The following is a 27,521-nucleotide window of genomic DNA, read 5'->3' on the forward strand; positions in this document are numbered from 1 at the left end:
CTGTTGTTTGATCCTTAACTGTTAGATATTTTTTATGAAATAAAATTTGTTGAAATATTGAAAATCCAATATATTCTATATATTTTTCATTTACCTAGTTTTGAGACGGAAACAAAATGATTGAAAAACTACATCGTATTTTTTTGGTTACTTCAATATTAAATATCATAGATATACAGAATATCTAGGCCTCATACTATATATGTTGGAGTTACCTCCCTTCGACATTTACCTACATTTATATAACAATATATTAAAGAAGGTCTTCTTCCCAAATGTAAAAAAAATCAACATATTGAATCCAAACAAATTGATATGTACTTTAGGGGAATGACCTTTAAGATATCTAAGCGTGAAAAAATATACGCAATTGATTTACAATAGCAGTGCGCACGGAGTAACCTTTGACCTCACATTACACATGCATCCGGGCATTGGTAATGGTTTCACGCTGAAAGACTTGAATCCATACACAGCACTCGTGGACAGCGTATGATTGTTGTGCTTTGACAGCCTTCAAATGAGTCCAGAAATCCGTTGATTCAAATATACGACAAAGGTGAGATTTTTGTTTTACACATTTCTTATGTATAATTGCCTTTAAATTCGCTATTTACATTTTAAATTTTAATTTCTATCTACCGGTAAATCCATATCGATACAACGTGTTTGTGAAAAGCCGCATGCTCTCACATTTCATTGGATTATCGAAGTTTATGCTGCCCAATGAAATAGAGATTTCAAACCATCGCCTCTTTTGTATCTGTTTAGCTTATCTATGGACATTTTCTGTCATCAACGTTATGTACATTTTATTAGTGTGGTAGGTATCATTTTAATTGTTACAACTGTTACCCACGTGTCTCCACAAGATACCTAGCAGACGAATTTTTAGACTTCAGGTGTACACGTATACATGTACCTGTATGGCATATGTATGTCAGCTGATTTGTGAATGCACCATGTTATATTTCAAACTAATCGAATTATTCTAGCTCAAACTGTTGTTGATTTCGTATTTTGTGGGTACATTCTGTTTCATTATATGACAGCTCATCTTAGCCTAATCAGTAACCATATCCTATCTGAAAACAGGGCATGATTTAGCAATCTTGCCAATGGAAAATTCCCCACATTCTAACTGACGCAAGAATGGTATTTCTTAATACCGGTAGGCCTAAAAATGGGTACAATACAAAATACTACAAAGTTTTGCATCAGAAAGATTGAATTAATAAAGCATGTAGTCTACTACATATTATGTTTAGCAATAAACATTGAAAGCCCTGGTAAAACACACATGACATGGTATGTATTATAATGCCTGTTTTTCTTATATACTTTAGAATAGAAATAATTGTGTCACTATGACACTTTGTCGTGGATGCGTTGGGGCTTATCTGACAACTATAACTGCATTTTCATATCTTCTAGACATTTTATTGTTATTTTATCTGTTGTGTGTGGATGGGTCTTACTACAGAATATATGTCTCTCCCTCCTCCCTTTGCCAGTTCAAGATGGACTGTTAAAAATAAGATATTTGTTCTTTGATGGAGATGCTCTTGCCTCATCAAATGTAACATATTGATGGGATGAGGTAATTGATGTGGATTCATAATATCTTTGCATTATGTAATCTGTAACAATAAAAATTGTAAACTTTGTTGTTAATAGACAATGGTATTGTGTAGTTTCCTATTCTGTTCAAGCTTCCTGCTGTAACAAATAATTTCATAACCCTCACTACTGAATTCATTTCTCAGTTATCTCCCTTGACTTATGAAATTAATGATGGGGAATATGGAATGGCACAGGTTTACAATAATGAAATATGTTTTTCAGCAGAAAGAATTGTAAATATGCATGAAAAAAGATGTTTAAGAAATTGAATGTTTTTGAAACCTCATTCTATTTGCAAATTGCAGATTGATTATTACTAATTGTAATATAATTAGACTAATGTCAGAGTCTTGTGAATATTTCCAGCTAATACTAAGTTCTGGGCAGTGTTAAACAGACTTTTGTGGCTATAGTTGTATAGGGGAAAACAGATAACATTGATTTGTATCCACCAAATAAAAGATTGTGGTGGACCATTAGATATTAGCTATAAATGAATAGAGTAGAATCAATGTTTGATCAATGCTATCTAGAAAATCAATTTTTCTTGTGTCAAAAGTTTTTTTGATAAGTTTTTGTTGTTGCAATTGATTTTTACATGAAATGTCACAATATCAATACTCAGACACTATTAGACTAGAATTTCACTCAAAATTATTCTTTTTTGATCAAGGAATGATTATCGGTATTTAGAAAGTTTTTCATCAGTATTTTCTGAAATTATCTGAAAAGATAGGTATGTTTTGTAAAGGAATTTTAGATATTTATGCCATAAGACATAGCTACCTCATGATTTGTCTCATGCACTGATAATGTTGCTAAGCTTTACTCTTTTTTATCCTGGGAATTTAGTGATTATTACTGTTAAGATAAAAAGGTTGGTTGACCTTTGTAAATTTGGTAATCTACGAGGTACCAGTGAGCTTAGCTGACCTAAGGCAAAATATAAATCTGTGTTTAGCATACTACTATAATCTTGAATAATGTAACATGGGAAATTTGCCAGATTAGTGAGATTACTTACAAAAGCTATTAAATAGATAGTTATGAAAATAATGTATTAATTTAATCCACACCATTGTGACAGTCGATTAATTATAGTACATTTATTCTGAATTAATATACTACATGTACTTATAGGATGGAAACTTTTTGTATTTTTCGTCCAGTTATGTAATGTATGTTCAATAGAACTTTAATTTGGCAGAGAAAGAGATTTGATCATAAATAATAAATCATAAATATCATAAATGACATTTCCATGTTCTATAAAAGGCTAAAAGCAATCCCTCCACCCTAATATTATAGGCTTAGCTCAAAATCCTATTTAGAATAGTGATGAGTGGGGTTGATGTCTAAAAATAAAATTTAGTTCCATGGGGCATGGGTGGAGGACTTAGGGGACATCAATTTGCGTGTTTATACAACTTCCAACTCATTCTTCAGAAAAAGTCGGGAGCTTATGGGGGAGGGGCCCTAATTACATTGATACGATATATGAAGTAAATGTATGCTGTTAATCATTGCAACCTCCTCTTGACCTAAACAAATGACAAAGATGAATTCCAAATAAATCCTTAACATTGGTAGGTGGTTACTGAAGGTTTGCCAAAGTTGTGATTTGTAAATTGTGGTAACTGTTTATATAAATAAAAATATATATGGGTATATAATTCACAGTCTGGTATATGCGCTGTGTTGTTGTCAGAGCTTAGAGATCAAGTTTACTTGAGGTCTGGTGGCTATTTTAGGAAAGTGTGGAGCTGATATGTTAGGGACTAGGGCAGCTTCTAGTTTATTTCACAATCTCACAGGTATTCATCTACCTGTGTCAGCATATGTATTCATGATAACGTTAATATGTTAGATCAGGGTCTCCAGGGGATGGAGGGGTCATGGTATAACAGCATTTCATTTCTTACAAAAAAGATGGAAAGAAAGAAAAAAACACAACCTAAATCTGGATAAGAGTTTTGAGCATGTTACACCTGATAGTAGTGTAACACCATATCACTTGTGATCGACAGATGATCGTGATAAAGATATCAAATACGATGTCAAGAGATTTTAACTCCAGCCTAAGTTGACAGTAAAGAAAGGTGCTGCTGATTGGCTGATCTGTACTCCATCTTTATCAAATAGGTCACCAGCTTATTTATAATCCACCTCTATCAGTATGTGATTTTTGCACTTGAAGTCGAGGTCAATGGTGTGTTGGTCCCCAGGGTAGAAATAGTTTGACCATTGTGGAGTTATAATGATGATAGATATGGAAGGATGGCTAGTCTCCAACATTTGGTGACAATTTGGCAAGCACTAAACAAGGTAGGCAGGGTGTTATTTTACGACTTTTATTTTCACAATGCCAATCATTTGTGCACATGCAGTGATTTTATGCTTTAGTAAGTATTCTTATATCAGTCCTAAATTACCATATTAGTAGATTTTTTCTTACGAACTTGGAAAGAGCCAGCTGGATTTCATCATAATCCTACTATGCTAAGAGCAATTCATTTTTGAAGTCCCCAGGCCCTGGACCACATTAATACATCTGTCAAGGTTTTTTTGTACATACAAGTTATAAATAAGGTTGTTGTGCCATTGCTGTCATATTAAGCTACAGCCTCCTAAAATAACAGTGGTATATGTTATGAATGGTACAGTGCAGTGATGGATGATACCCTTTCAGGGTTCAGTGAACCAACATTCGTATGACATACACCATATAATGACATTGTACCAGGAAGGGGAAACAACAGTATTTATCTGTTTTGGAGACTATAGTCGACTGTATCCCAAACATAATGGCATGCATATTAGCAGATATATTTGGTATGCATTGGTTTCATTGTGATTAACGTTAACCGTAGGTGATTATGAGAATGAATGGAGTAAATGCTTGAGCAGTTATAAATTAATGTAAAATTTATGGATCAGATGCAGGTAAAGTTATGACAATGGTAAACATATATTTGTTCCCTTTGGCCTTTTTAGGTAGTCTTATACATTACTGAAGCTTACAGTACATTGACCCATCCGTACCATTAACCTGAGTTCCATTCATCTCATACATCATATTGCAGAATCTACTTTGTAGGGGGTAACGAAAGGTTGTTTTTACTTATCGCTTAAATTAAGAATGCATTTGATGTTTCTAAATGTATATTTAGTAAATTACTTTGGCACAGGTTTATATACTGGCAATTAGCTAATAATAAGCTATGTTTTACTGGTATTTTGAGAATCGGAAGCCAAGACATGCACTTACAGAATATAATACAGAACACAAGAGTATGTAAGGATATACCAAATAAAAATTAATTCAAAAGAAGTGATATATTAAAGAAACAGATCTTAGAAATTTATATAGGCAAGTTCTTATTATCTTTGACATTATCAATCTGGTGTAATTACCCTCAAACTTTGATCTTTTGGAAATGTCATGTAGTTGTGAGAGAAATGGGAAATACACATCTCGATTGGGGTTCAAATGAGAGTAAGGACATTCGAACATGAGCTGGTTGCTCTATCGATTGAGTTACTTGGTTACCGACTGGCCATTAGTGATGATCAAAAATCTTTAATACTCTTCCTTCCCTTTCTTTGCTCTGGAGAAAACACAAACTTAGGTTTGGTATTCACCTTTCTTGAAACAATGCTTGGTCACAGTAAACCAATGAAAGAAGAACGTAAAACTGCATGTCAAGAAGGTTTGAACCTGGGATCTCCATACGCTAATTGGATGCTGTATGCTGGTTGAGCTACTTTGTTGCTGCTTATTGACCTGACTAGAACCTTTATATTAAAAATTATCATCTTACGCATATTATATAAAAAACACCATTGTTTTCTGGATTAATGTTTCGACCGTTCACGTTCTTGGATCAAAATATAACCCAATCAAAATTTAATTTACGATTACTTAAATTCAAACACTAATTGCTTCTGGATGTTTTATTTATTTTGACATAACTTTCTTTAATAATAAATCATTAAAATATTTATTTTCATTGCCAATCTTTACAGATGAAAACTTAGGTCTTTTGCTCAAGTTCTGAATTGTGTGTGTTTAGAATAAATACGGCAAATGGCCAATAAAAGTGTGTTGGCGAATTTTTATTGTTTTAACAGTAAGGAAATGTTTTTAATGGCAGATAAAGTCTTTCTGTGACAGACTGAAAACACGTACCTAGTCTGATGGCTGCAGATATACCAGAGCTGATTTCCTTTACATTTGATGTGAACAAATTTTTTAATATGATTAAATGCTATGCAAAATGAAAATAGAAACATTTTTCAGACAAATAGTATTTGTTTCCAAAAGGATGGGTGTGAAAACTTTTTATAGAGAGATCCAATAACTGGAATCAATACTCAATCTTGTCCAGAAATAAAAATGTTTCTAAATAAAGATATTTGCCGCTGCGTGGGTAATCACTGAAATGTCTGACATTTTGGATGTACCTGTGACAATGAATAGATATTATGATTTTAAACTATGGATCTGAACACATGTACATAAACCCTACAAATGCACATTTACATTCCTAACACGTATGACATGTGCACAAGAAACTTTGAGAAGTGATTTACTTAAACCTTGTTAATTCATAGTTGGAACAACCTGTTTAAGTATAGTTATTTTGTTGGCCACATCATAAAGTCATTTAAAATCTGTTGTCTGGACAATTGAGTTGCTTAAATTGTTTTTAAAAAATCCAACTTATTTTTAAATTATTTTAAATATAAAAGAATAGGAGAAAATATGGAAGTTCAAACCTGTGACTTCCTAACACCAAATTAAATATCGAGCAACCGGGTCACTATGATCAACCCAGTCTAATATCGCTACATTCCTCTGTCCTTTCTCAAAGCCTTTCTTCTTTGAGACACATTTCAGAGACTCCTATATTACATTGTAGGTATTAACTTGGCATTTAGTAGGATACCAATTCTGTTTCGGGGGTTAAATAATGTAGTTAACAGACTGGCTGGGGTTTGGATCTGGGACCTCCAAACACTAGTCGGATACATACAATTGGGATTAAGGGCTCCAGGGTAGGGATTAACAATGCTATTTTCATCTGATGAAAAAGGGAATTAATATCAGTTTATTTTTATCAGAATTGACAAAGATTATTCATCACTATTCAATGGTGCATCAGGAGTATTTCACAACTTTGGACTTTTAACCAAGCCCAATGATCCAACTTGGAACTGCATTGGTTAACCAGTATCTGTAAATATGCTGGTATCTTTAATGCCCTTAAGTTGTTATTTCTTCACACTATGTCTAAATATCCTGTTAGTAGTTCTCATGGTAATAGATGTAAAAGTCCACATTTTATTTATTGATTTATTTTAGAAATAACCCGTCTTAATTTAGTACGATCAATTTGATGCTTCGAAGGTATAGTGTGTGGGTGTCATTATTAGAAAGTGAAACAGGAAGTTAGAAATGTACGAGTCTGTTGTGTTTCAATGTTGTATGTTTAATTTTAAATGAGTTCAGCTAAATTTGGATGGTTATTTTATTGTCATGGATATACATTATGCATGTATGTACATACCGTATGTTAAGTATCTGATTAAGACAAATGATAATTTTGTCGATTAATTGATATTTTTTTAACGTAATAGCACACTTTGAACAACAGCAGACTGCTAGTCTGATATATTAGCCTGATACAGTTGAATCATCTGGTTCAGTGTATTATAAATTCTCCCTTACTAGGAAATCAGTATCGCAACTAGTAAGTATCATCATCCTCTTTCTTCAGAAAATTTATGAAAGAAGGTCATGTCAAAGCAAATGATTTAAACTTTGAAGTTGCTTTATGACTTTTTCCAGAAAATGTCAAAATTAAGGGGAGATAACTTGACTGCAATGACCATTTCAACTTTTGAAGCACATTAGCAGTTACAACTTCCAGTAAAAGTTTTCCATAAACGATCCTGATGTTGATTAAGTTATACACATAATGGAAGCTAAACAACACGTTTAATTCACAAATGGGATGGGATAGATTGATTTGACAATAAATACTGAGGGAAGCAGATGATCACCCTGGCGAGTAAAGGGCAACAGAGGTCATATTTTAATTATAGGATTGACGTATCTGCCTAACGAGAAAGTACAGTTCTTTTGGGCTGTTTCTCTTGATTTGTGTTAGGAATCTATAGATTGGATTGAGTTAGCATTCTATCTCGATGTGGTATATTGCAGACGATTGATCGTTCCCTTCGCTAGCTCACCTAACCTCCGATGGCATTTTCAAGTTGGGCTGAGTATTGATTTGGCATTTGTCAGTGTAATAACCCACTAGAAAACAAAAACTGAACAAAAAATCTTATACAAGCACCAGTTTACAAAAATAGAAAGCAGTGCTTAGTCAATATATCTTTATCAAATTTAGTTAACATTATTTTCTTGGCAATATTGTAAATGAGCTTTGGCCGTTGGGCTTTACTGTAGGAGGTCACCATTTCTAAAGCATATCTCTCTAAATTAGGTATGGCTTGACATTTCTGTGATTAGATAGTGTGTTGTTGTGGCAAGCAATTTATACAACCAACACAAAGACTTAATAGTTTATACCATTTGAAATTCTTTAAAGTGCCTGCCTTTCATTTTTAATGGAGATCTCGCCTCTGTTGCTGATACTTGTGTTGAAATAATGAGTATTTTCACAGAGAATCTTCCTTTGAAAACCTGTACCTTGAAGTTTGTATATGGACATTGGTCACGTAACTACATGCATGCATTCTTGTGAAACGTAATGTGATGTTGATGAAAGTACTGGAAGTTAAGCGAGTCTATCAATCAATAAATGGTGAAGAAAACAACTTGTTTTCAAATGTCTTTTTGTAGGAAAAATGCTCAGATAATTAAGAAATTAATGGTCTAATAAATCAACCAATGCAGTTGGCAATATGGACAAGAATAATAAAAAAAACAGTGAGTGATTTTATTTAAAATGGTCCATATTTTCCCTAAGAGTCTGCAGAAAAAACCAGTGAGTGATTTTATTTTAAATGGTCCATATTTTCCCTAAGAGTATGCAGAAAGTAAGCATTGTGCTTGTGTATTAATTTATGAATATGAAGTAGAAATACTGTTAAATGTAACTTCTAAGGTTTTAATTCTAAGTTAAAACATACCAGTACAAGTCAAGACATGAACTTGGACAGTCGCACATTTTTAAAATCCTTCATAGTTTGTGGTTATGAAATGTCATTACCATTAATGGCCAAATTCGCAGCATGTGTTTTGCCTATTAATCTATCTATCTACTGGAACAACAACTGAATAACCAGGTTTGGTTTGGTTTCTTATCAACCACAAGGATTCCAAGTTCATTTAGGAGGGCTCCTCCTTTATCCCATGTATATGGGCTGAGTGTGTGCGTTTTGGGAGACTGCAGTATATCCGTGTTGTGTCTCCTTGTGATAGTGAGGTCTCTCCTGAATCGTACCTCCAAAACACAGCAGGATTCCTAGGATCTCTGTATTATATAGTCCTCCTAAGAAAGAGTGGTTAATGAGTTTCTACATGTTTACATGTGACATAACTCTTGTGACGAAAATAGAATGTACAAGTATTTTCGATTTATGTAATAACAGAAATAAAAATCTCTTTAAATGAATTACATTTCTTGTGATCTGTGATGTGTCCTTGAGTCTTTGTTCACTAGTTTACGTTCTCAAGGTTTTGATAGATTAATGCAAATTTAATGATTTAATTTCAACATATTTGCTGAGCACATACCCTGGGCAGGTAAATCAGAATAATTTTGATTAAGTGACGTGTTCCAATCTATTTTTCATTTTTTGTGGTTTTCTTTGAGAGGTATTTTGTTTGCTCATGTATTGATAGAAGCTGAAAATAAGCCAGATTTTTATAAGATTAAAATAAGAATAAAGATTTTGTATCCCCTGTGGATTCTTATATATCCTTGGGTCTCTGAGTATATAGATAATTTCCTTATGAGTTTCAGTATATTCCCTAGTTTCTACAGAATATTTTAATCTATTTTGAAATATAGCCTGCGCATGTAGAATTTATTGAACATGTATAAATGCAAAAAAAAAGACAAAAAAAAAAAAGACAAACAAAATTTAATTAAGACAGTCTGTCAGGGGGACACCTAAAATCTTAATTGGTATGTCAGATTTTATTATTATGCACCTCAGATAAAATTCAGCTCAAAGAATACTTATATGATTATTCATACAAATTTTAAAATAACAAATAAAGCACAATTTAATGCATTGAAAGTAAATTGCTAGGCATTATGCAGTGGATTTTGATAAAATGCATGATTGATATAATTTTTGCTGTGTATGCTATGAGCTGATTTCATCACAGCCGACGTTGTACCCTATAAATCTCGCTATTAAAATTGAATATTTTCTGTCTTGGTCTGACAGTGAATGACAGTTTGGCTATTGACACTCCATAATCTGTAGTTGGTAGGGATGTATTGGATGCTTCTAAATAGCATGGGCATTGTTTGCAAAAATATCAGAGTTATTGGCCTTTAATTTTGATATTTCCCCTGATAGTTATAGTTTAATGGTTTAATGGCCATATGGATTACTAACACTTGATTTTGTATTGTCATTCACACTACTGATTGAGAATATAGCTGCTCTGAAAGCTCAGTGGATTAAGGATGGAGATTTTTGTGTTGTTCAGCCATTTTAGCTGTTGTTCAGATTAATAAACCACAATCTTTGGGCAGGTATAGCTATCAGATATTGACTTGAGCTTGTATTTACTCTTGTTGAGTATCCAGAGGAAGTCCACACTCCTGTAGTTGACAGAGTCCTAAGTACCATAGTTCTAGGTAAGCACAGTACACCTGTAGATCACAAACAATGCAGTCCAACTATTACCTGTAACCAAGACACCCAACATGGACTGTCAGAAAAAAAACCCAACTTACTACTAGTCTCAGCGATTATTATATAAGTGGCAATGCAGCAAAGCTACTTGTGCTCTTTGATTATCAGTAGTCCAACACATGACCAAGTTTATTGTTGTACTTGGGAAATCTTGTAATGTGCACCAGCTATAAGTTTAGATATTAATTTAATACTAGGGAAAAAGTCTTATTAGTTATTAAATTTGATTAGCTGTTAACAGACAGCTGTCACCCAAAAAAGAATTTGCAATGCAAATATGGTTTGTAACATGTTGAAATGATATCAGAACTACAGTATAAGATGGTATAGGACCTATCTGAGGCACCAAAGTCAGGGAAGGACTTCGGCGGTCATATGGATAGAATATCTTTTTTTCTGATCCCCATGAAATAGATAATTGAATGTTTTATATGATTTAGACAAGATTTCAGCCATATTAAAACTTCAGGCCATTTGTTTCCTCATTTGCCACACTTTGTCATACAGAATTTGAGTGTTTGACTGAAATATATGTTGGAACCATTCTTCACCATCTGGTTATTTTGCGCATTTGATGGGAGTTGTCTCCCTTGAAAATGTAAGCTGCTAGAATCCCAATAAGTAGTTATCTCCCTTGAAAATGTAAGTTGATAAAATACCAAATAAGGATAAGGATATTCTTAAAGGGCAAGTAACTCTTGTCTAGATTAAGGTTTCATCTTATATCTTAGTTATCGCAAGACTAAAGAGTTACATCATGAAATTGAAATGTAGAATTTAACAATTAACTCCCAGAACAGGTATTAACTGTTTTCATGAAAACGTAGTTACTATCTAATGTCACAGAATGACTGATGTTACATGCAGTTTAGTGTCAAGCATCATTGTTGAAGGATTATGTGCAACATGACGGTCATATTCTTCTAAATAAAGCTATTTAACCCTTAGGTAGTTTTAGGTTACAGGTGAAAGAAATGGGTTTGACTACCATAAGTGATGTTAAATATCAGCCCTGATAAATGATGTGAGTTCCTTGAATCTACTGGACTTTATGTATAGTATACAGATGGGTGAGGTTTTTGTATAATTTCTGAATTGTAATACACTTATAGTGATAGGCACCACAGTTGTTTAAATGTACATAAATTATTACGCACATGTAATTAACATTCTGGCTTCTCTTGATTAGTAGGTAAAACTTCTCTGTAAATCCAGACAGATCTTAAAGTATTACTATAAGCTACAGTAGAATAAGGCTGAAAATCTGTCAAATTTGGCATCATACACAATTTTTCTTGTCTTTTTTAATTACGACTCATATATCAGCCCATACATAAATTTGGGTTATTATATATGTCTAACACATTTATATCTTTTCTGACCTCATCATAAATCTCCATGACAGCTAGCCACAGACTGTTGAAATATTCATATTTCATTTAAAGATTAAACCGCCCATGTTACACTATCATAAAAAATCCACTTTTCATAAAATACGTTTTACGCCAGATGTGAAACATACTATACGAGTTTACAACTGCTGTGTGCCTGCTACTATTGATAGGTTTTAGTGAATGGACAGTTGGAATTTTCCCACATTTAGGCCTAAGTTTAAGGTAATATGATACGGCTGCTGCTGCTGTAGCTACTGCTGGTGTATCTTCATTATCATTTGTTAGTGCATCGAAAAGTGCAAAGTCATATAGTGCAAAGGTTTTCCAGTGCATTGTGACAAAATATCTTTTTTTTTGTATTGCTGTGTTACAATGTAAATAAGGTTGAAAATAGTTTTATTGAGTTATCAATACATGTAATATATATATATATATATATATTATATACACAGTGTTGGAATGAAATCCTTGCTTGACTTGTCTGTAGGATATGGTGAGAGTATATGTTGGTGGACATGACACAAGCTTTAATTCATACTCATAACATTATTGGGTCAGTGGAGAAGTATTGTGTGTTTGTGAACCGGCATTGTGACACTCAGGTAGTTGGTCATGTCCTGAGTGAGGTTAAGTAAACAGCCTGTAGAAAGTGTATAAAGTGTATTTACTACAAAACAACTTCCGCACAGTGAGTATACACGTCATAACTATCTGTCTTTATAAAGTAACTAAAGCATTAAACTAGTCTGAATATCAGGTACTGGGTAAACAAATAATTTTTGTAAAGTGACAAAAATCAGTAAAGCTTGTCAGGGTAGTGTACCGTGACGTACTGGATACAGGCCGTTACAGCAGAGATTTTAGTGGTGGTTACAGAGTTTTTACTTTTATGGACTAATATCCTACTTACACTTGATAGACACCAAAACTACTGTTTGTACGTCTATACCATTCCAGCCAACATGCAATGAATGCAGTTTGCGTCATTGAGCATGTGTTTTATCACGGGGAGGCCTCTTTTGATGCGTGAGAAACTGACGTCAAGACACTACTGCCGAGTACTATTGGGCCAGAAATAGCTACACTTCGCCACAGCCAAGCTCGACTGCTATACATAGATGAAGGATTGGGATAGCTTGTAATCAATTTATGTAAAAACGGAGGAATTTCTGAGCTCACACTGGCAGAGAATGGAATCATAGCATACGTAAAAGAGTTGGTATAGCTGGAGTATATGATAGATAACTTGGACAGAAGCTATGGATAATCTGACTTCCTAGTGGCGAGTTCACAGGTAAGGGAAGGTGTAGTAAGGGATAGGATGAGGCAGCTGTGATTTCTCTCATACTCTCTATAAATGACACTTTATACCTTACTATAAACTGTATCGTTGACATTTTCAACATGCTGCTTTTAAGTATCTAAATTGGTAACTGATTGCTGTTGGATGCCTAAAAAGGTGTATATTGATTTTGTATAAGTGACAGCTCAGCAGTTGGGATCTGCTCGTTCTGAAGACAAACTTCAGGTAAACCAAGTAGAAAGATATTGATCTCCCTATACATTAATTGTGGGTGTTTCTTGTTGTCACCTTAGAAAGTTTATTCAGGATGAGAATCAATACAGTGAGAAATTCATTGCTGTAAAAATGTGTGGGAAGCGTTATAGCCTGCAGCGTTTAAATTGTAATTTTATTTACTTATCGATTTCTTTATTTCTCCAACCATTTTACAGGAGAAAGAAACTAACTTCTTTTTAAAATTTATTTTTCTGCCTCACTAAACATTTTGTTTCTGTATTGAATTGTCATTAATGCTCATTTATTCTATGTATTAGCCCACTTTAATGGTCCCTGGTAGAATTAATCTATTTGCAAATTTGGGTACAGCAATGATTGGTATTCATGAGTTAATTTGAAGGCATGCTCCCCTCTTTCTTGGCGAGACTTGGCTTTTGTATCAGCTGTTTTTGTCTTCGCCACATAAATCTTCCCAATCCGTTGCAGCAATGCCAAGTCTTATCAAGACCAGGTCCTTCAGTATAAGTAATTGCACGGTAGGCCCCTACCTGTGTTTTAAACTTTTAACTGGCTCACCTCAAGGACACATTCTAAGGGCCAATTCGGTGTAACCATACCTGGACAGTGTTGTACGTGTGAATACATGCACAAAAAGTACTAATACTATTATAATTCTGTGTGGTACTTCCTTGGAAGCAATGTGCAGAGCACCTGCTAGCTGTGGGGTGAACTTATCATATGGTTCTAATCTGTCAGGTAGCTTATCAAAGTCTTGGTGGTGTGGCCATCTAAGATCAACATCAGATACAGAGGTATGTTTCAGACATACCTGGTCTCCAACACCTTCTCATGTTCATACCTTAAGTGTTTTCTCCTAAATATTTACGGCAAATGAGATTCAGTTGTTTCAGGAAGACATTATACCGTCAGAAAAAATACATCTAGATAATATATAAAACATTTATTTGTGCATTTGTTCAGGAAGATATTTTAACACCAGGAAAATACATCTGAATAAATAAATGATGTACATAAAGAAATAATTGATTGTGTATCTATAGATGTTCATATTAAGGTTATAAATGGTAATAACTGGGATATATATACACACACGATACGATGACATCTGATACCTAAGGACGACAGTGTTAAAATTTCTACCCTAAATGCAAATCAGGAGGTTTAGAGCTTGGCAATCAAATTTAATTACCACAAACTTGATGATAAATCTTCCATGGAGAGCTATAAAATATTAAGACTTAAGTGAACTCTTTCCTGGTGTAGCTGTGCATATGAATTTTGCAGTACAGTCATTACATCTAGTTTTTAACTTTTATGTATCTCATTAAATATGCACATATAAGAAAGGCGTTCATGTCATTTTGAATGGAAATGATATGCAGAAGCTTAATCATTGTCGTCTTGTTCTTCAATATCTACTGCTCACACGATTCTGATATAATCAAAATTATTGTCAATGATGTTCTTTAAATCGACTACTGTAAGTCAATACAGTAATTTGTTGTAACTTAATTGAGAAATATTGATAAATTAATTACGAATGGAAAAAAAATCTATTTGTGATGAAATAAAGCGTACAATGTCATTTGACTCGAGCTGTAAGATTGACGTCATATCTGTGACCGTTTACTATAGAGGAATGTCATGGTTAGGCAACTCATTGTAAACCCTCTTTTGTTGTAATAGGTTGTTGGATTTCAACAAGAAAGCAGATCTTGAATTAATGCCAATTTGATAGGATTCATATTGATATCTGAGCACTGTACACAGTACTACGTCACTAATGCAATACCTCTACCTAGCCTCGTAGCTGTTAATCTGCATTATTGTAATCTCCTTCAAAACCTTGTAGTAGATAATACACAGGCGATACACGTACAAACGTCGTCCCCGGGAATTAGCGGGGTGTAGCATTTCTGTCTATACAAGAGATCTCAACTGTGAACTAGAGTATAAAACATAAAGATCGCTGTCCTAATCCGACAGGCTTGTGTTGTGTGAAGACCCTCGTATAACTATAGTTTGTACATTATGATACACAGGATTTAACAGGTAATGTCATAATTAGGCACTTATAGTTTGTAATTTTTATTGCATTGTTTGATTAATCAATTAAGATTTATTTAACTGCTTCTGTATGCAAAACCTTAAGTAGTCATTTAGGACTATAGGAGCATATTTGCAGTAGCGGTCGACTTGGCTACCAAATTGTGAATTCATGAATAGTTGTCTTAATTTGCATCACGTCATTATATGAACGTTAACTAACCTACGGTAATCTACGTGTAATTGTGGTGCACAGGTAAGTGTGAATGCCGGATTATTGATAGAAACCTATTAGTTGATTACTAATGGGATGGATGAGCTTAGATAATTGTGTGTGAGATGATTTAGTGTGCTGGGGGCATATATTGGGCATGATTGATGTAGCCACCTTGCAATCCCACCAGAGAATGCTGCCAGTAGATTCTCTGCCACAGTTTCAGCCTGGTGTATATTGGACTGCTGCTTCTGTTACCAGTCACTACTGTAGCTCGGCACATTCACCTACCTGGGAATATTGTAGTCTCTCGGCCAGTGTCGTGATACTGTTCTATCACAGCACTCTCAGATTCCGCTTGAAATTTTAAATGTGATGGATGTTGTGTTAAAACTAGAGAAGAAATAGTACACTATGATTTTGAATACAGAGCCCAAAGATGTCTGCCAATGTATTGATTTTCACCAATGTTTGACATTTTCCTGGAGAATTTTTGATTTAATTTTTCTTGCTTTTTGTTTTGTCTCTAAATAGGACTTTGCTGTTTTGGAATTTCTGGATTGCTGATTAAAGATACCGACGAGGAATTTTGAATCAAAATAAGGACTGACTGTAACGCAAAAACAACTCATACGACTCCAAACAAATTAGACTTTTTGGAGTTTTAATTTAAGACATAATAACAGTATAAAGTCATCGAGATGGATGTGGAATCGAGTGTAAAGTGTGAGCCTGGAAGCCCACTTGGACTGAGTAGGTGCACACAGCCCTCCTTGGACGAGAGTTTTGGTAGAGATGTATTCGCAGACTACAACGTAGACGATTATGGATCTGATGGAAATAGTGGGGATAACAGTGGAGACATATCCCCCTGCAGTATAGACAATGGAAAAATGGATTTTATATCCAGTTCTTTCTCTTCAGACCCCGAAAGTATGGATGGACCTAAACGTATATGTTTAGTATGTGGCGATATAGCATCAGGATATCATTATGGCGTTTCCTCTTGTGAGGCATGCAAAGCATTTTTCAAACGAACAATTCAAGGTAAGAATTTTCTTTCATCTTGCTAATTTATAAAACTGATTTATTGGAATTTTGTATTTCGTCATGAATTCTCTTCCACAGGTGCTGGCAGTGTGTTGTATATATATTTAGATCGGAACTAGAGCTGATTGTTGTGGTGTGTAGTGAAGCTGGATATATATCAGTGCATGTAGGTCGACTTTCATCAGAATTGACGTAAACCAAGATGTAGACTTGTTTGATCTGATTCACATCTCTCTCGGCACTGGTATTCTGTGTATACTTATCCATGTTTTGGCTGCAGCGTCAAGCTTTACCCAGAAAATAATGCCAATTGTGTTATCCCATTACTTCCACTGTTCAGTCTAGGCTACAATGGACAAGCCACTGACACAATACGGTCAACAGTCTTACTCCATTTACTTTTATCATACACCTATGAAATGATAAGACAGTCTAGCCATGAGCATCAAGCTAACCAGTAATGTGAATTGTCATCAAACCTAATGTATACCTTGTGATTTTTACACGTGTATTGCAGCATTACATGCACGGCAGGCAGTCATTCTAGTAATGATAGGACACCCAATCTAAAGCTTTTTTTTTGTAACAGTCAATATATATATATATATCAAAAGTACCAGATTGTACCTTGAAGGACCACAATCATTATTACATTTATTACAACACATAGATTATATTTGCTTATTCTTGCTGTTCTCAAATTAAATGGTCTTTCTGAGGCGATCATTTCTAGATTTAGCTGACTGGAGTGAATAGTGTCACTGCCAGAGCTACTTTCAGTACATTGGAATCCTTCCATGTATAGACGGACAGCTATTGAACTTGTCAATTTGCCAGACAAATCAGAATTGCTGACCAGAATCAATAGGGTAGAATGGTGGTAGGTGGCTGGATATATCCCCTATATATAACTAGGAATGGTGGTAGGTGGCTGGATATATCCCCTATATATAACTAGGTATGGTGGTAGGTGGCTGGATATATTCCCTACATATAACTAGGAATGGTGGTAGGTGGCTGGATATATCCCCTATATACTATGATGTTATAACTAGGAATGGTGGTAGGTGGCTGGATATATCCCCTATATATAACTAGGAATGGTGGTAGGTGGCTGGATATATCCCCTATATATAACTAGGAATGGTGGTAGGTGGCTGGATATATCCCCTATATATAACTAGGAATGGTGGTAGGTGGCTGGATATATCCCCTATATATAACTAGATATGGTGGTAGGTGGCTGGATATATCCCCTATATATAACTAGAATGGTGGTAGGTGGCTGGATATATCCCCTATATATAACTAGGAATGGTGGTAGGTGGCTGGATATATCCCCTATATATAACTAGGAATGGTGGTAGGTGGCTGGATATATCCCCTATATATAACTAGATATGGTGGTAGGTGGCTGGATATATCCCCTATATATAACTAGGAATGGTGGTAGGTGGCTGGATATATCCCCCTATATATAACTAGATATGGTGGTAGGTGGCTGGATATATCCCCTATATATAACTAGATATGGTGGTAGGTGGCTGGATATATCCCCTATATATAACTAGGAATGGTGGTAGGTGGCTGGATATATCCCCTATATATAACTAGATATGGTGGTAGGTGGAACGGTGGTAGGTGGCTGGATATATCCCCTATATATAACTAGGAATGGTGGTAGGTGGCTGGATATATCCCCCTATATATAACTAGATATGGTGGTAGGTGGCTGGATATATCCCCTATATATAACTAGGAATGGTGGTAGGTGGCTGGATATATCCCCTATATATAACTAGGAATGGTGGTAGGTGGCTGGATATATCCCCTATATATAACTAGATATGGTGGTAGGTGGCTGGATATATCCCCTATATATAACTAGGAATGGTGGTAGGTGGCTGGATATATCCCCTATATATAACTAGGAATGGTGGTAGGTGGCTGGATATATCCCCTATATATAACTAGGAATGGTGGTAGGTGGCTGGATATATCCCCCTATATATAACTAGGAATGGTGGTAGGTGGCTGGATATATCCCCTATATATAACTAGGAATGGTGGTAGGTGGCTGGATATATCCCCCTATATATAACTAGGAATGGTGGTAGGTGGCTGGATATATCCCCTATATATAACTAGGAATGGTGGTAGGTGGCTGGATATATCCCCTATATATAACTAGGAATGGTGGTAGGTGGCTGGATATATCCCCTATATATAACTAGGAATGGTGGTAGGTGGCTGGATATATCCCCTATATATAACTAGGAATGGTGGTAGGTGGCTGGATATATCCCCTATATATAACTAGGAATGGTGGTAGGTGGCTGGATATATCCCCTATATATAACTAGGAATGGTGGTAGGTGGCTGGATATATCCCCTATATATAACTAGGAATGGTGGTAGGTGGCTGGATATATCCCCTATATATAACTAGGAATGGTGGTAGGTGGCTGGATATATCCCCCTATATATAACTAGGAATGGTGGTAGGTGGCTGGATATATCCCCTATATATAACTAGGAATGGTGGTAGGTGGCTGGATATATCCCCTATATATAACTAGGAATGGTGGTAGGTGGCTGGATATATCCCCCTATATATAACTAGGAATGGTGGTAGGTGGCTGGATATATCCCCCTATATATAACTAGGAATGGTGGTAGGTGGCTGGATATATCCCCTATATATAACTAGGAATGGTGGTAGGTGGCTGGATATATCCCCTATATATAACTAGATATGGTGGTAGGTGGCTGGATATATCCCCTATATATAACTAGGAATGGTGGTAGGTGGCTGGATATATCCCCTATATATAACTAGGAATGGTGGTAGGTGGCTGGATATATCCCCTATATATAACTAGGAATGGTGGTAGGTGGCTGGATATATCCCCTATATATAACTAGGAATGGTGGTAGGTGGCTGGATATATCCCCTATATATAACTAGGAATGGTGGTAGGTGGCTGGATATATCCCCTATATATAACTAGGAATGGTGGTAGGTGGCTGGATATATCCCCTATATATAACTAGGAATGGTGGTAGGTGGCTGGATATATCCCCCTATATATAACTAGGAATGGTGGTAGGTGGCTGGATATATCCCCTATATATAACTAGATATGGTGGTAGGTGGCTGGATATATCCCCCTATATATAACTAGATATGGTGGTAGGTGGCTGGATATATCCCCTATATATAACTAGGAATGGTGGTAGGTGGCTGGATATATCCCCTATATATAACTAGGAATGGTCTGCTAACTCCAAACACCTCAAAGCCTCCAGGACCACTCAAACTAGCAGAGAAATTCGTCTGTAAAATTTTGCCATATGATGATCGGATTATCAATAATTAAAGTTAAATGTTAAGTCGCTCCTTTATTTAACTTTTATATTTATCACCTATAGATTTGGTTTTGTGCTGGGTTAGGCTACTGTAGGCCAGCTAGGATGTGATATAGTGGCTGTTTCTATCTACTGATATTGATACACATAAGGTACAGAGGACCTTATAGGTAATAAAGCTGTTAGTGAAAAGGTAACATCATACATTCCTGCTGCAGTCCTTTGACACTCTCTAGTTAACAACTCTGTAATTGTAGCTGTACCAATCTGAAATCAGAACCAGCCACTAATGTGAAAGGTCAATGAAAAGTATAAGGAACCAATTTTTCCTGTCAATGCAAGACTGCAACATCTAAGCTAGAGTTGGAAAGAAAAATGAAAAAGCCATCGATTAGCATTACATTTGAAAACTATTAAATATCAATATTATTTTCTTTTTGACAAAAAGATATTTAAAAAAAAAGATCTTAGATTCTATTGGGATATTGCAAGTCTATGTCTTCAGATAAGTAAGATAATATATATTATTTGTAAAGAGTATGGCCTTTGAATTATCAAGATATAATCCTCATTGCTACAAATCAACTGATGTTTAAATCAGTTTATAGGGCTACTCTAGATAGATACAAACAGTACATGTATACTAACATGCAAATGAGTATTTGAGCAGGAGACACTAATTTATCTCATACTGATTATCTGGTGCTTTTGTTATTCAGCCGTAAAAAAAGTTTAAAAGGTTAAGAAAACAGGAAAAAGAAAAAAACTGATATAAGTACACTTAGGCATTTAACCTTTTTAAAATGCATGCATGCACTAATAAAGCCTATGTTTTGATCTCAAAATTTGAGGATTGGCAGGTTTTTGCTCAAGACGGTAAATTTTAGTGACATATCCCCGAATGATTTATGAGTTCATTGTTCAATTACACCAGATTTGCTTACATTAAGTACCATTCAAATGAGAATGGATATATTAATTCTGGAATATTCTTTAAAGAATGAAGGGGATTATGATACAAAATTTGAATAAATGGCTTACACTCTAATACACTGTATCTTATTCCCCACCTATGTACATGTTTGTTGACCACTGCTAACTAGCGTTGGGGGTGTATAACTAGTCAAACACTGGCGTTAGGTTAAGTGACAGGTAGAGATGGTAATTATACGTGTATTTAAATATAAACGACAAGACAGTTGCCACTTTAACTACCAAACACAAGTGGATGTCAAGGCATATATTGATTTAATGAATAACTTATCATTTTATTAAGACTGCATTGCAAATACACCTGCTATGGACAATGATAGAATTGTGTGACTGTCCGGTACAGAGACACACTACTGAAGACTATCTGTAGTAGATATCGTAACAGCATTATATCTCCACAGGTATACACATTGTACGCTCCAGTAGCTATTTTAGCCAGGATAACTGTGTCATATGTTAAATGTATTTGCCTAACAAATCAGCTTACACCTATGGGTTCACACATGATACTTATAACCATACATAATTCCCAAACCATACAATCTGGGTCCTCGACTGGCTTGCAGGCGACCGAGGCCACTGATAGAATCAGAATTAGCAAAGATTAAATATTCGCCTGTGTCTATTATCTGGTGGTCATAAGTTGTTTTAAATACTATCTATACAATTTGTATAAACTACTTGAAATTTAAGACTGGAATATGTTCCTGCATGCTGAGTAAGTCACTCCTTTATAATCTGGCTGTTTTTATAATGAATTTGTACGAGAATTGGAAATCACACGTAATTAGCACTTCGAAAGGCTAAGGAAATAAATTCATGGCATACCTTCTTAGGCATTTTGGTTAGCTGTTTCAGAAGTTTGAATTTTGCATTGTTGTTTATAGCCAATGAGCCAGGAATTTCACTTTTCTAGAAAGAATTTTTAATAAGGATTAGTGATTCATTTAATAAATCCATTATTAATGAGGTATCAAAATGTACCCGTGGAAATCCATGCAGCAGGTTTTTATCTTCATAATTAGATTCATTTGACTGATCCCTTTGCAGCAGTTGGATACAGATGAGATACACACAGAGATAGTAATATGTTTGTTGTGGGGGTAGCTTGTTTATAGATAAGATGAAAATAACATATCAAGTTGTAACAGCTGTAATAGATCGGTCTGTAGTCATTATTATCATGCATTGCATTATTGCTGGCGTAACATAGCCTATCCTTAAGGTTTACATAGATTTTTGTCACTTCCTTTTAATGTCCAGGAAAAGCCAATTTATAATGTATTTCCTGAAAATATTTGACATACTTTAAGAAAAATGGCAATCTCAAAACTTTGAGAAACACAGAACTTTGACGTCACAGAAGTGCCCAATAGAACTTCTGAAACAAAACCCAAGTAGAAAATGTAAAGTATATAATACACTCAGATTGATGAAGACTTAGCCAAAAAGATAAAATTGCATGTCATTTAGGAAAATTATAGATTTAATGTCAGAATGGAGCACACACATTCTCACAAGAGTATTAAGTCAGAATGGTATACCTTCACGAATAGTGTGGCACCAATGCTTATGGATAATTGGAATCACATAAGAGATGGCAATGTCTTTTCAAAATATTGATTATAGTTAGTTCTATTACATAATCAATTGTATTCAGATTAGATTACATAGAATTTAACAGCATTCAGTAATATTGTATAATCAGTTGTAGGTTCTTTATAGAGTAATAAGTTTCATTGAAACCGGTGCTTACATAAAAGCTTTGGCTTGTGGCCAGTCGGCCTAAATTTTAACACAATATACTACAGAATACATAACGTCTGAAAGAGTGTCAAGCCATGCAATCCGATACTATAGTGTTATTAAGGTCTGACGTAATACTATTGGAGTTATGACGTACATAAAAGATGAAATTAATAAAAGATAACACTATATCTAGATTTAGGTTGTTAAAAAATATGACGTCTCTTTGATGTGTGTATAGGGAAAACTAGTGGACTTTTAAAGATATGAAATAGAAGCCAGTGGAAATTTGAGAATTGCCAGAAGTGTGAAGTTTCCTGGGAAATCATTAATTGTGATGAAATGCTATCCCATCTTTTTTAAGTTTGGTGTTAATGTTATTTATCAGTGAGGAAATCCAGCTTTCCAATGTGTTGATATATGGGTTGAATTGATTTCTAACCTGATATTTTTGTGTGTGATCAGCTAAGCCTCCAGCATCACTGGGTTGTAGATCACAAAGTCTTGTTGCACAATGTATGGAGTTGACAACGAAGGCCAAAGTGGCAGATATCATAATTGAATGTTGTCTGTCAATCCATCAGTGCCACTAATTGCTTCCCTTTTTCGCCAGTCTTTTGCAGATCAATTATTGGGCTTTATTTGTACTAGCTGTTGGCCACTGATATATATTGTATAGTTAGGCTAATACAGACCCACAACACTTTCTGCTTACATTAGGAAAATCTTATTAGATCAAATTCTCGTTCAACATTCAGTAATTTTGACATTGCCTTCTCTTCGTGTCAAATTTTGATACAGGCTTTCAGTGTTTTACACCATACAGATTGCTTTCTTTTAACCCATGGCTTTCTGTGCTTTCCCTGAAGGTAAACCATTTATCTGGCATCAACCATTTAATAATTTTTATATTATTGCTTTAGTGAACAACAAATTTCATTTTAGATGGCAGTTACTTGTATAATTAAACAGTTATGACGTAATTCTTCCATCTAGACTGCAAATTTTGCAGAATTTATATAAATGTGACATGTTCATGCCTTTGACTGTTAAACCACTTTTGGTGCTTGTGAGTATAATGATGGAAAGTTTCTGTCAGACATCTGATGACGAAGATGTCTTATTTGTATAGGAAGTAAGTAGAAGGTCTGTGATTATCAAGTGAATTATATGATTTATACAGGTAAAAATGAATATTCAAAAGGAAAGCACTGCAATTCATTATGTGTATGATGTGGTGTGTAGCGGTACTGACGTCACAAGTTGGACCTTAGAACCTGACGTCTCTCTCGCCGACCATATATCTCCTAGACAACTATCTTGACGTCAGGCACCATTTCCATAACCTTTGACATTTAGCTGTGAGAAATAGTTTTGAATGCAGAGCTCTATCTCTCTGTTGACTTCTATTACTATCTATCGCTACTGGTATATTGATTGAATGTGTACAGATTTTAAATACAGTCGGGGAAGGTTTTTTAGGAAAGATAATTAAACTATAATGTGTTTTTGTTTTGCTTTGGTGATGTTATTTTGTCATCTTTTGGCGTTTTGCATTTCTAAAACTCATTGATCTATTTTAGAATTTCACTTTGTCTTGTTTTCCTTAATACAGAGTTGCTGCCCTTTGGACTTAGTTGTTGCCCTTTGTTTTAGATAAATGATCTTATTTTTTGAGTGGAGGTGAGAAGGGAGAGACCTGTGCTGGACAAAATGTTTTTTTTTTATCATTATAATGTGATTATTATTTATACAATATCAAATGCTAATTGACTGCATTGCAAATACACTGTTAATGCAAAATTTTGTGTATACCCTGATAGTCTCGCTGCCTTCTTCCCATGAGTAATGACAGAGGTTGGGTCTTTCATTGAGGGCAAGGACCTTATCCCATATATAGCATGACTGACCCTTCGTTCAATTCATTTCAAATATGCTCATGGCTAAATATCAACAAGCTTCAGTTAACAGTCAATTAAATCCATTGAGAAAGACAGATAGCAGGATAATGCAGAGTCATCATGCATGTAGTGTTAAAGGACTGGCCAGCCGTAGTCATGTGTTTTCTGGTCGCCTTCATTAAAGGGATAGATAGGTTTGGCCTAGACTGTATGATATCTTTGAAAAGATAACCAGGAATAGATAATGAAGAGGACAATAATGCCAGCTCTTGTCTTTCAGATTTCTACTCGAATTTCCAACGAGTAATAAAATTTTTAGGAAGGGTCAACAGCTGATCGCCATGAATAGGCTGAAAAGATTTGGCTTACTGAAAAGTCTTGATATTACGTTAAGTCCATATTTAGATTTTGAATAATCCATAAAAAAAGTTTTGTGTATTGGTATAACACTGAGGTAACTTAAGTGTAGCAACTATTACCTGTAATTCTATCTGGGCTATCCTGTGACACTGTAGCCTTGCTTCATACAGAGGAAGCCTCCTCTTTTCTATATCTTTGTCAAACTTACAGAATATGTAATCACGAATCTGGCAACAGAAGTCTTAGGGGTTGAAATTTATTATTCATTATTTTTTTCACTGATAAATATTCATATGGGACCAAATTTTGTACGCAGTGACTGTAAATGTAGGTGTCCAAAGATTATGTATAGCGTCTCATTTATTTAAAGTGTCATATACCTCAATGAAGTGAAGGGTATTTGTCAAAAGACAGAGGGCAAACCCCAAATATGAAAAATGATGCCCTGTCTTATGAGGTTCTAGATAGGACCAGTTGCCTGTCTGTTTGAAAAGTGTCCGTAATAGCTGGTTTATATAAGGCTTAAAATACTAGGTAGATTTTCAATATATGTTTTATGTCGATTTGATAGCATTAGGCTTTAGATGAAGGCTTTACAAGTATGCAAGTAGAATACATAAGTTTTTGGCTTTTGATACAGATGTTAAAACTATGACAGTGAAAGATATTGTGTCTTTGCCTTAATGTTATGTTTTAAGCAATGAAAGCGGATAAGCAGACAAACCCAGAAATTAGTAGTTGCCTTTTGTTATTGCAAGGTGTGTTGATGGAGATGGAAGATCTCAGCAAAACCAGCAGTGTCATGTGAATTCCTGAAATAAGTCAATTTCATGGGGTCTTTGATCTGTGTTGGTTGTGAACACATCAGGTGTTGTTTTAACATCATTTCTTAATTCTTTCAAAACTTTGGAATTGCCCGGTTAGTGAAAACTTATTGGACATTTGGTACCAAAAAGTAAAACAAGTTCAGACAAGAAAAGAGCGAGCAGTATGTAAAACATACACCAAGTAGGTAATGACTTAAACGTATTGGTTAATGTGTGACAGTCGGTAATACCAGTAGCTTGGTAATGCTGTAGTATAAATAGCAAATGACTATTGGTAATTTGAGGAAGCTACAGTTTCTCTCTTCATTTACTTGTCTCCACTCCCAAGGTAATTATATTTGTAGATTTTGAATGATAAATCTTTTGAAATAAATCTATTTCATAAAAAATACATAAAAGCCTCAATATCAATGTTAATGAAACATCTCGGACCTATAAATAGTAACACCATAAAGTATATACTAAAAATATACAACTAGAGTAAGTGATACTTTGACAATGTAGTAGCTATGAGTCAGGTCCGTCTCGTCTACTGCTGAACTGTACATGTACCCTCTTGATCATAGTACAATAGCCCCACCAACATCCCACTAACTTATTGCTTGTCATTGACACTGTTGCTTTGTCTTTGTTATCTTCTCTCCTGATCTTCAAAACCGATCTTTAAAATCAGAGACTGGAATTTAAAAGTACAATATTCACTACTGGTGCATGTAACTCTACATTAACACAGTGATCAGCTGTCGATCAGCTGTTCTGTGTGTATAAAACCTTAAGGAACGTATGAAATGAGATAAAGATTTATTCCATAAGATTGTGTGTTTGATCAAGGCCTGACATTCCCTAGCAGTGAGAGACAATGTATTTTTCAGTAATTGTGCTCCTGTAATTGATCGTATAAGTTATATTGAAAATTAAACAAGCAAGAATACTTTTCCTTCAGTTTATTCCTTTAATTTGAACATAAATCTGATTGCATATGGAAGTCATTTGTAGTTTATGGGTGATTTGCATATAGATAGCATGCATGCCTATGCTCGGCTTGTTCCTCAATAGTTTTACTAGGTAATTTGTAGATCTAGGAGTCTGCCAACATGACATGTTTAAGGGAAACTGTCGTAGATATATCATGTATCTGACTTAAACAGTTACGTCAGCCCGTTATGCAAACTGTTCCCCAAAGATCAGACACAGAAAATATACCATTTCCATTGATAATTGACTCTCAGGCTATGTCTTCAGTAAACATTAACCAGAGAAATGATATTGGATTTATCTCTGTGTATATTTATTAGAACTCCATGTGTTTAATTCAAGCAGTCAGCTGTTATCTTGGTATCTAAATGTGCATGATGTGTGTTTTACAGAGTATATTTAGCCCCATATGTTCCTTCACAGGGCCATGTAATCTACCGATAACATGAGATTACTAGAATCGAAACTATTGCAGATATGTTGTGGGCTTTTGGAACACCTGTTATCAAATCTGAACCATAATCAGCCTATGGAAAAAGACAATGTATTAATATGATGTTCTTGAGTGATTGTTGC

At 34.9% G+C, this 27,521-nt stretch overlaps 1 protein-coding gene across 4 annotated transcripts in view; it reads left to right on the top strand.

The window, feature by feature from the left end:
- The first annotated feature begins 433 nt into the window (after positions 1 to 433).
- Positions 434 to 27,521, top strand: part of LOC138318068 (estrogen-related receptor gamma-like) — an 88,142-nt gene continuing 61,054 nt past the window's right edge. Inside the window, exons 1-2 of one of the 4 annotated variants that reach the window (XM_069260147.1) lie at positions 434 to 559; positions 16,259 to 16,771. In XM_069260147.1, the coding sequence (XP_069116248.1) occupies positions 16,426 to 16,771 (346 nt within the window). In that variant the 5' untranslated portion in view covers positions 434 to 559; positions 16,259 to 16,425. Of the gene's footprint in view, positions 560 to 3,827; positions 3,949 to 12,654; positions 13,219 to 15,344; positions 15,517 to 16,258; positions 16,772 to 27,521 lie in introns of those variants that run through there. The other 3 variants (XM_069260149.1, XM_069260145.1, XM_069260148.1) reach the window with 3 other exon arrangements.

The sequence above is a fragment of the Argopecten irradians genome, chromosome 3, assembly GCF_041381155.1.
Source record: "Argopecten irradians isolate NY chromosome 3, Ai_NY, whole genome shotgun sequence".
In the NCBI taxonomy this organism is placed as follows: domain Eukaryota; kingdom Metazoa; phylum Mollusca; class Bivalvia; order Pectinida; family Pectinidae; genus Argopecten; species Argopecten irradians.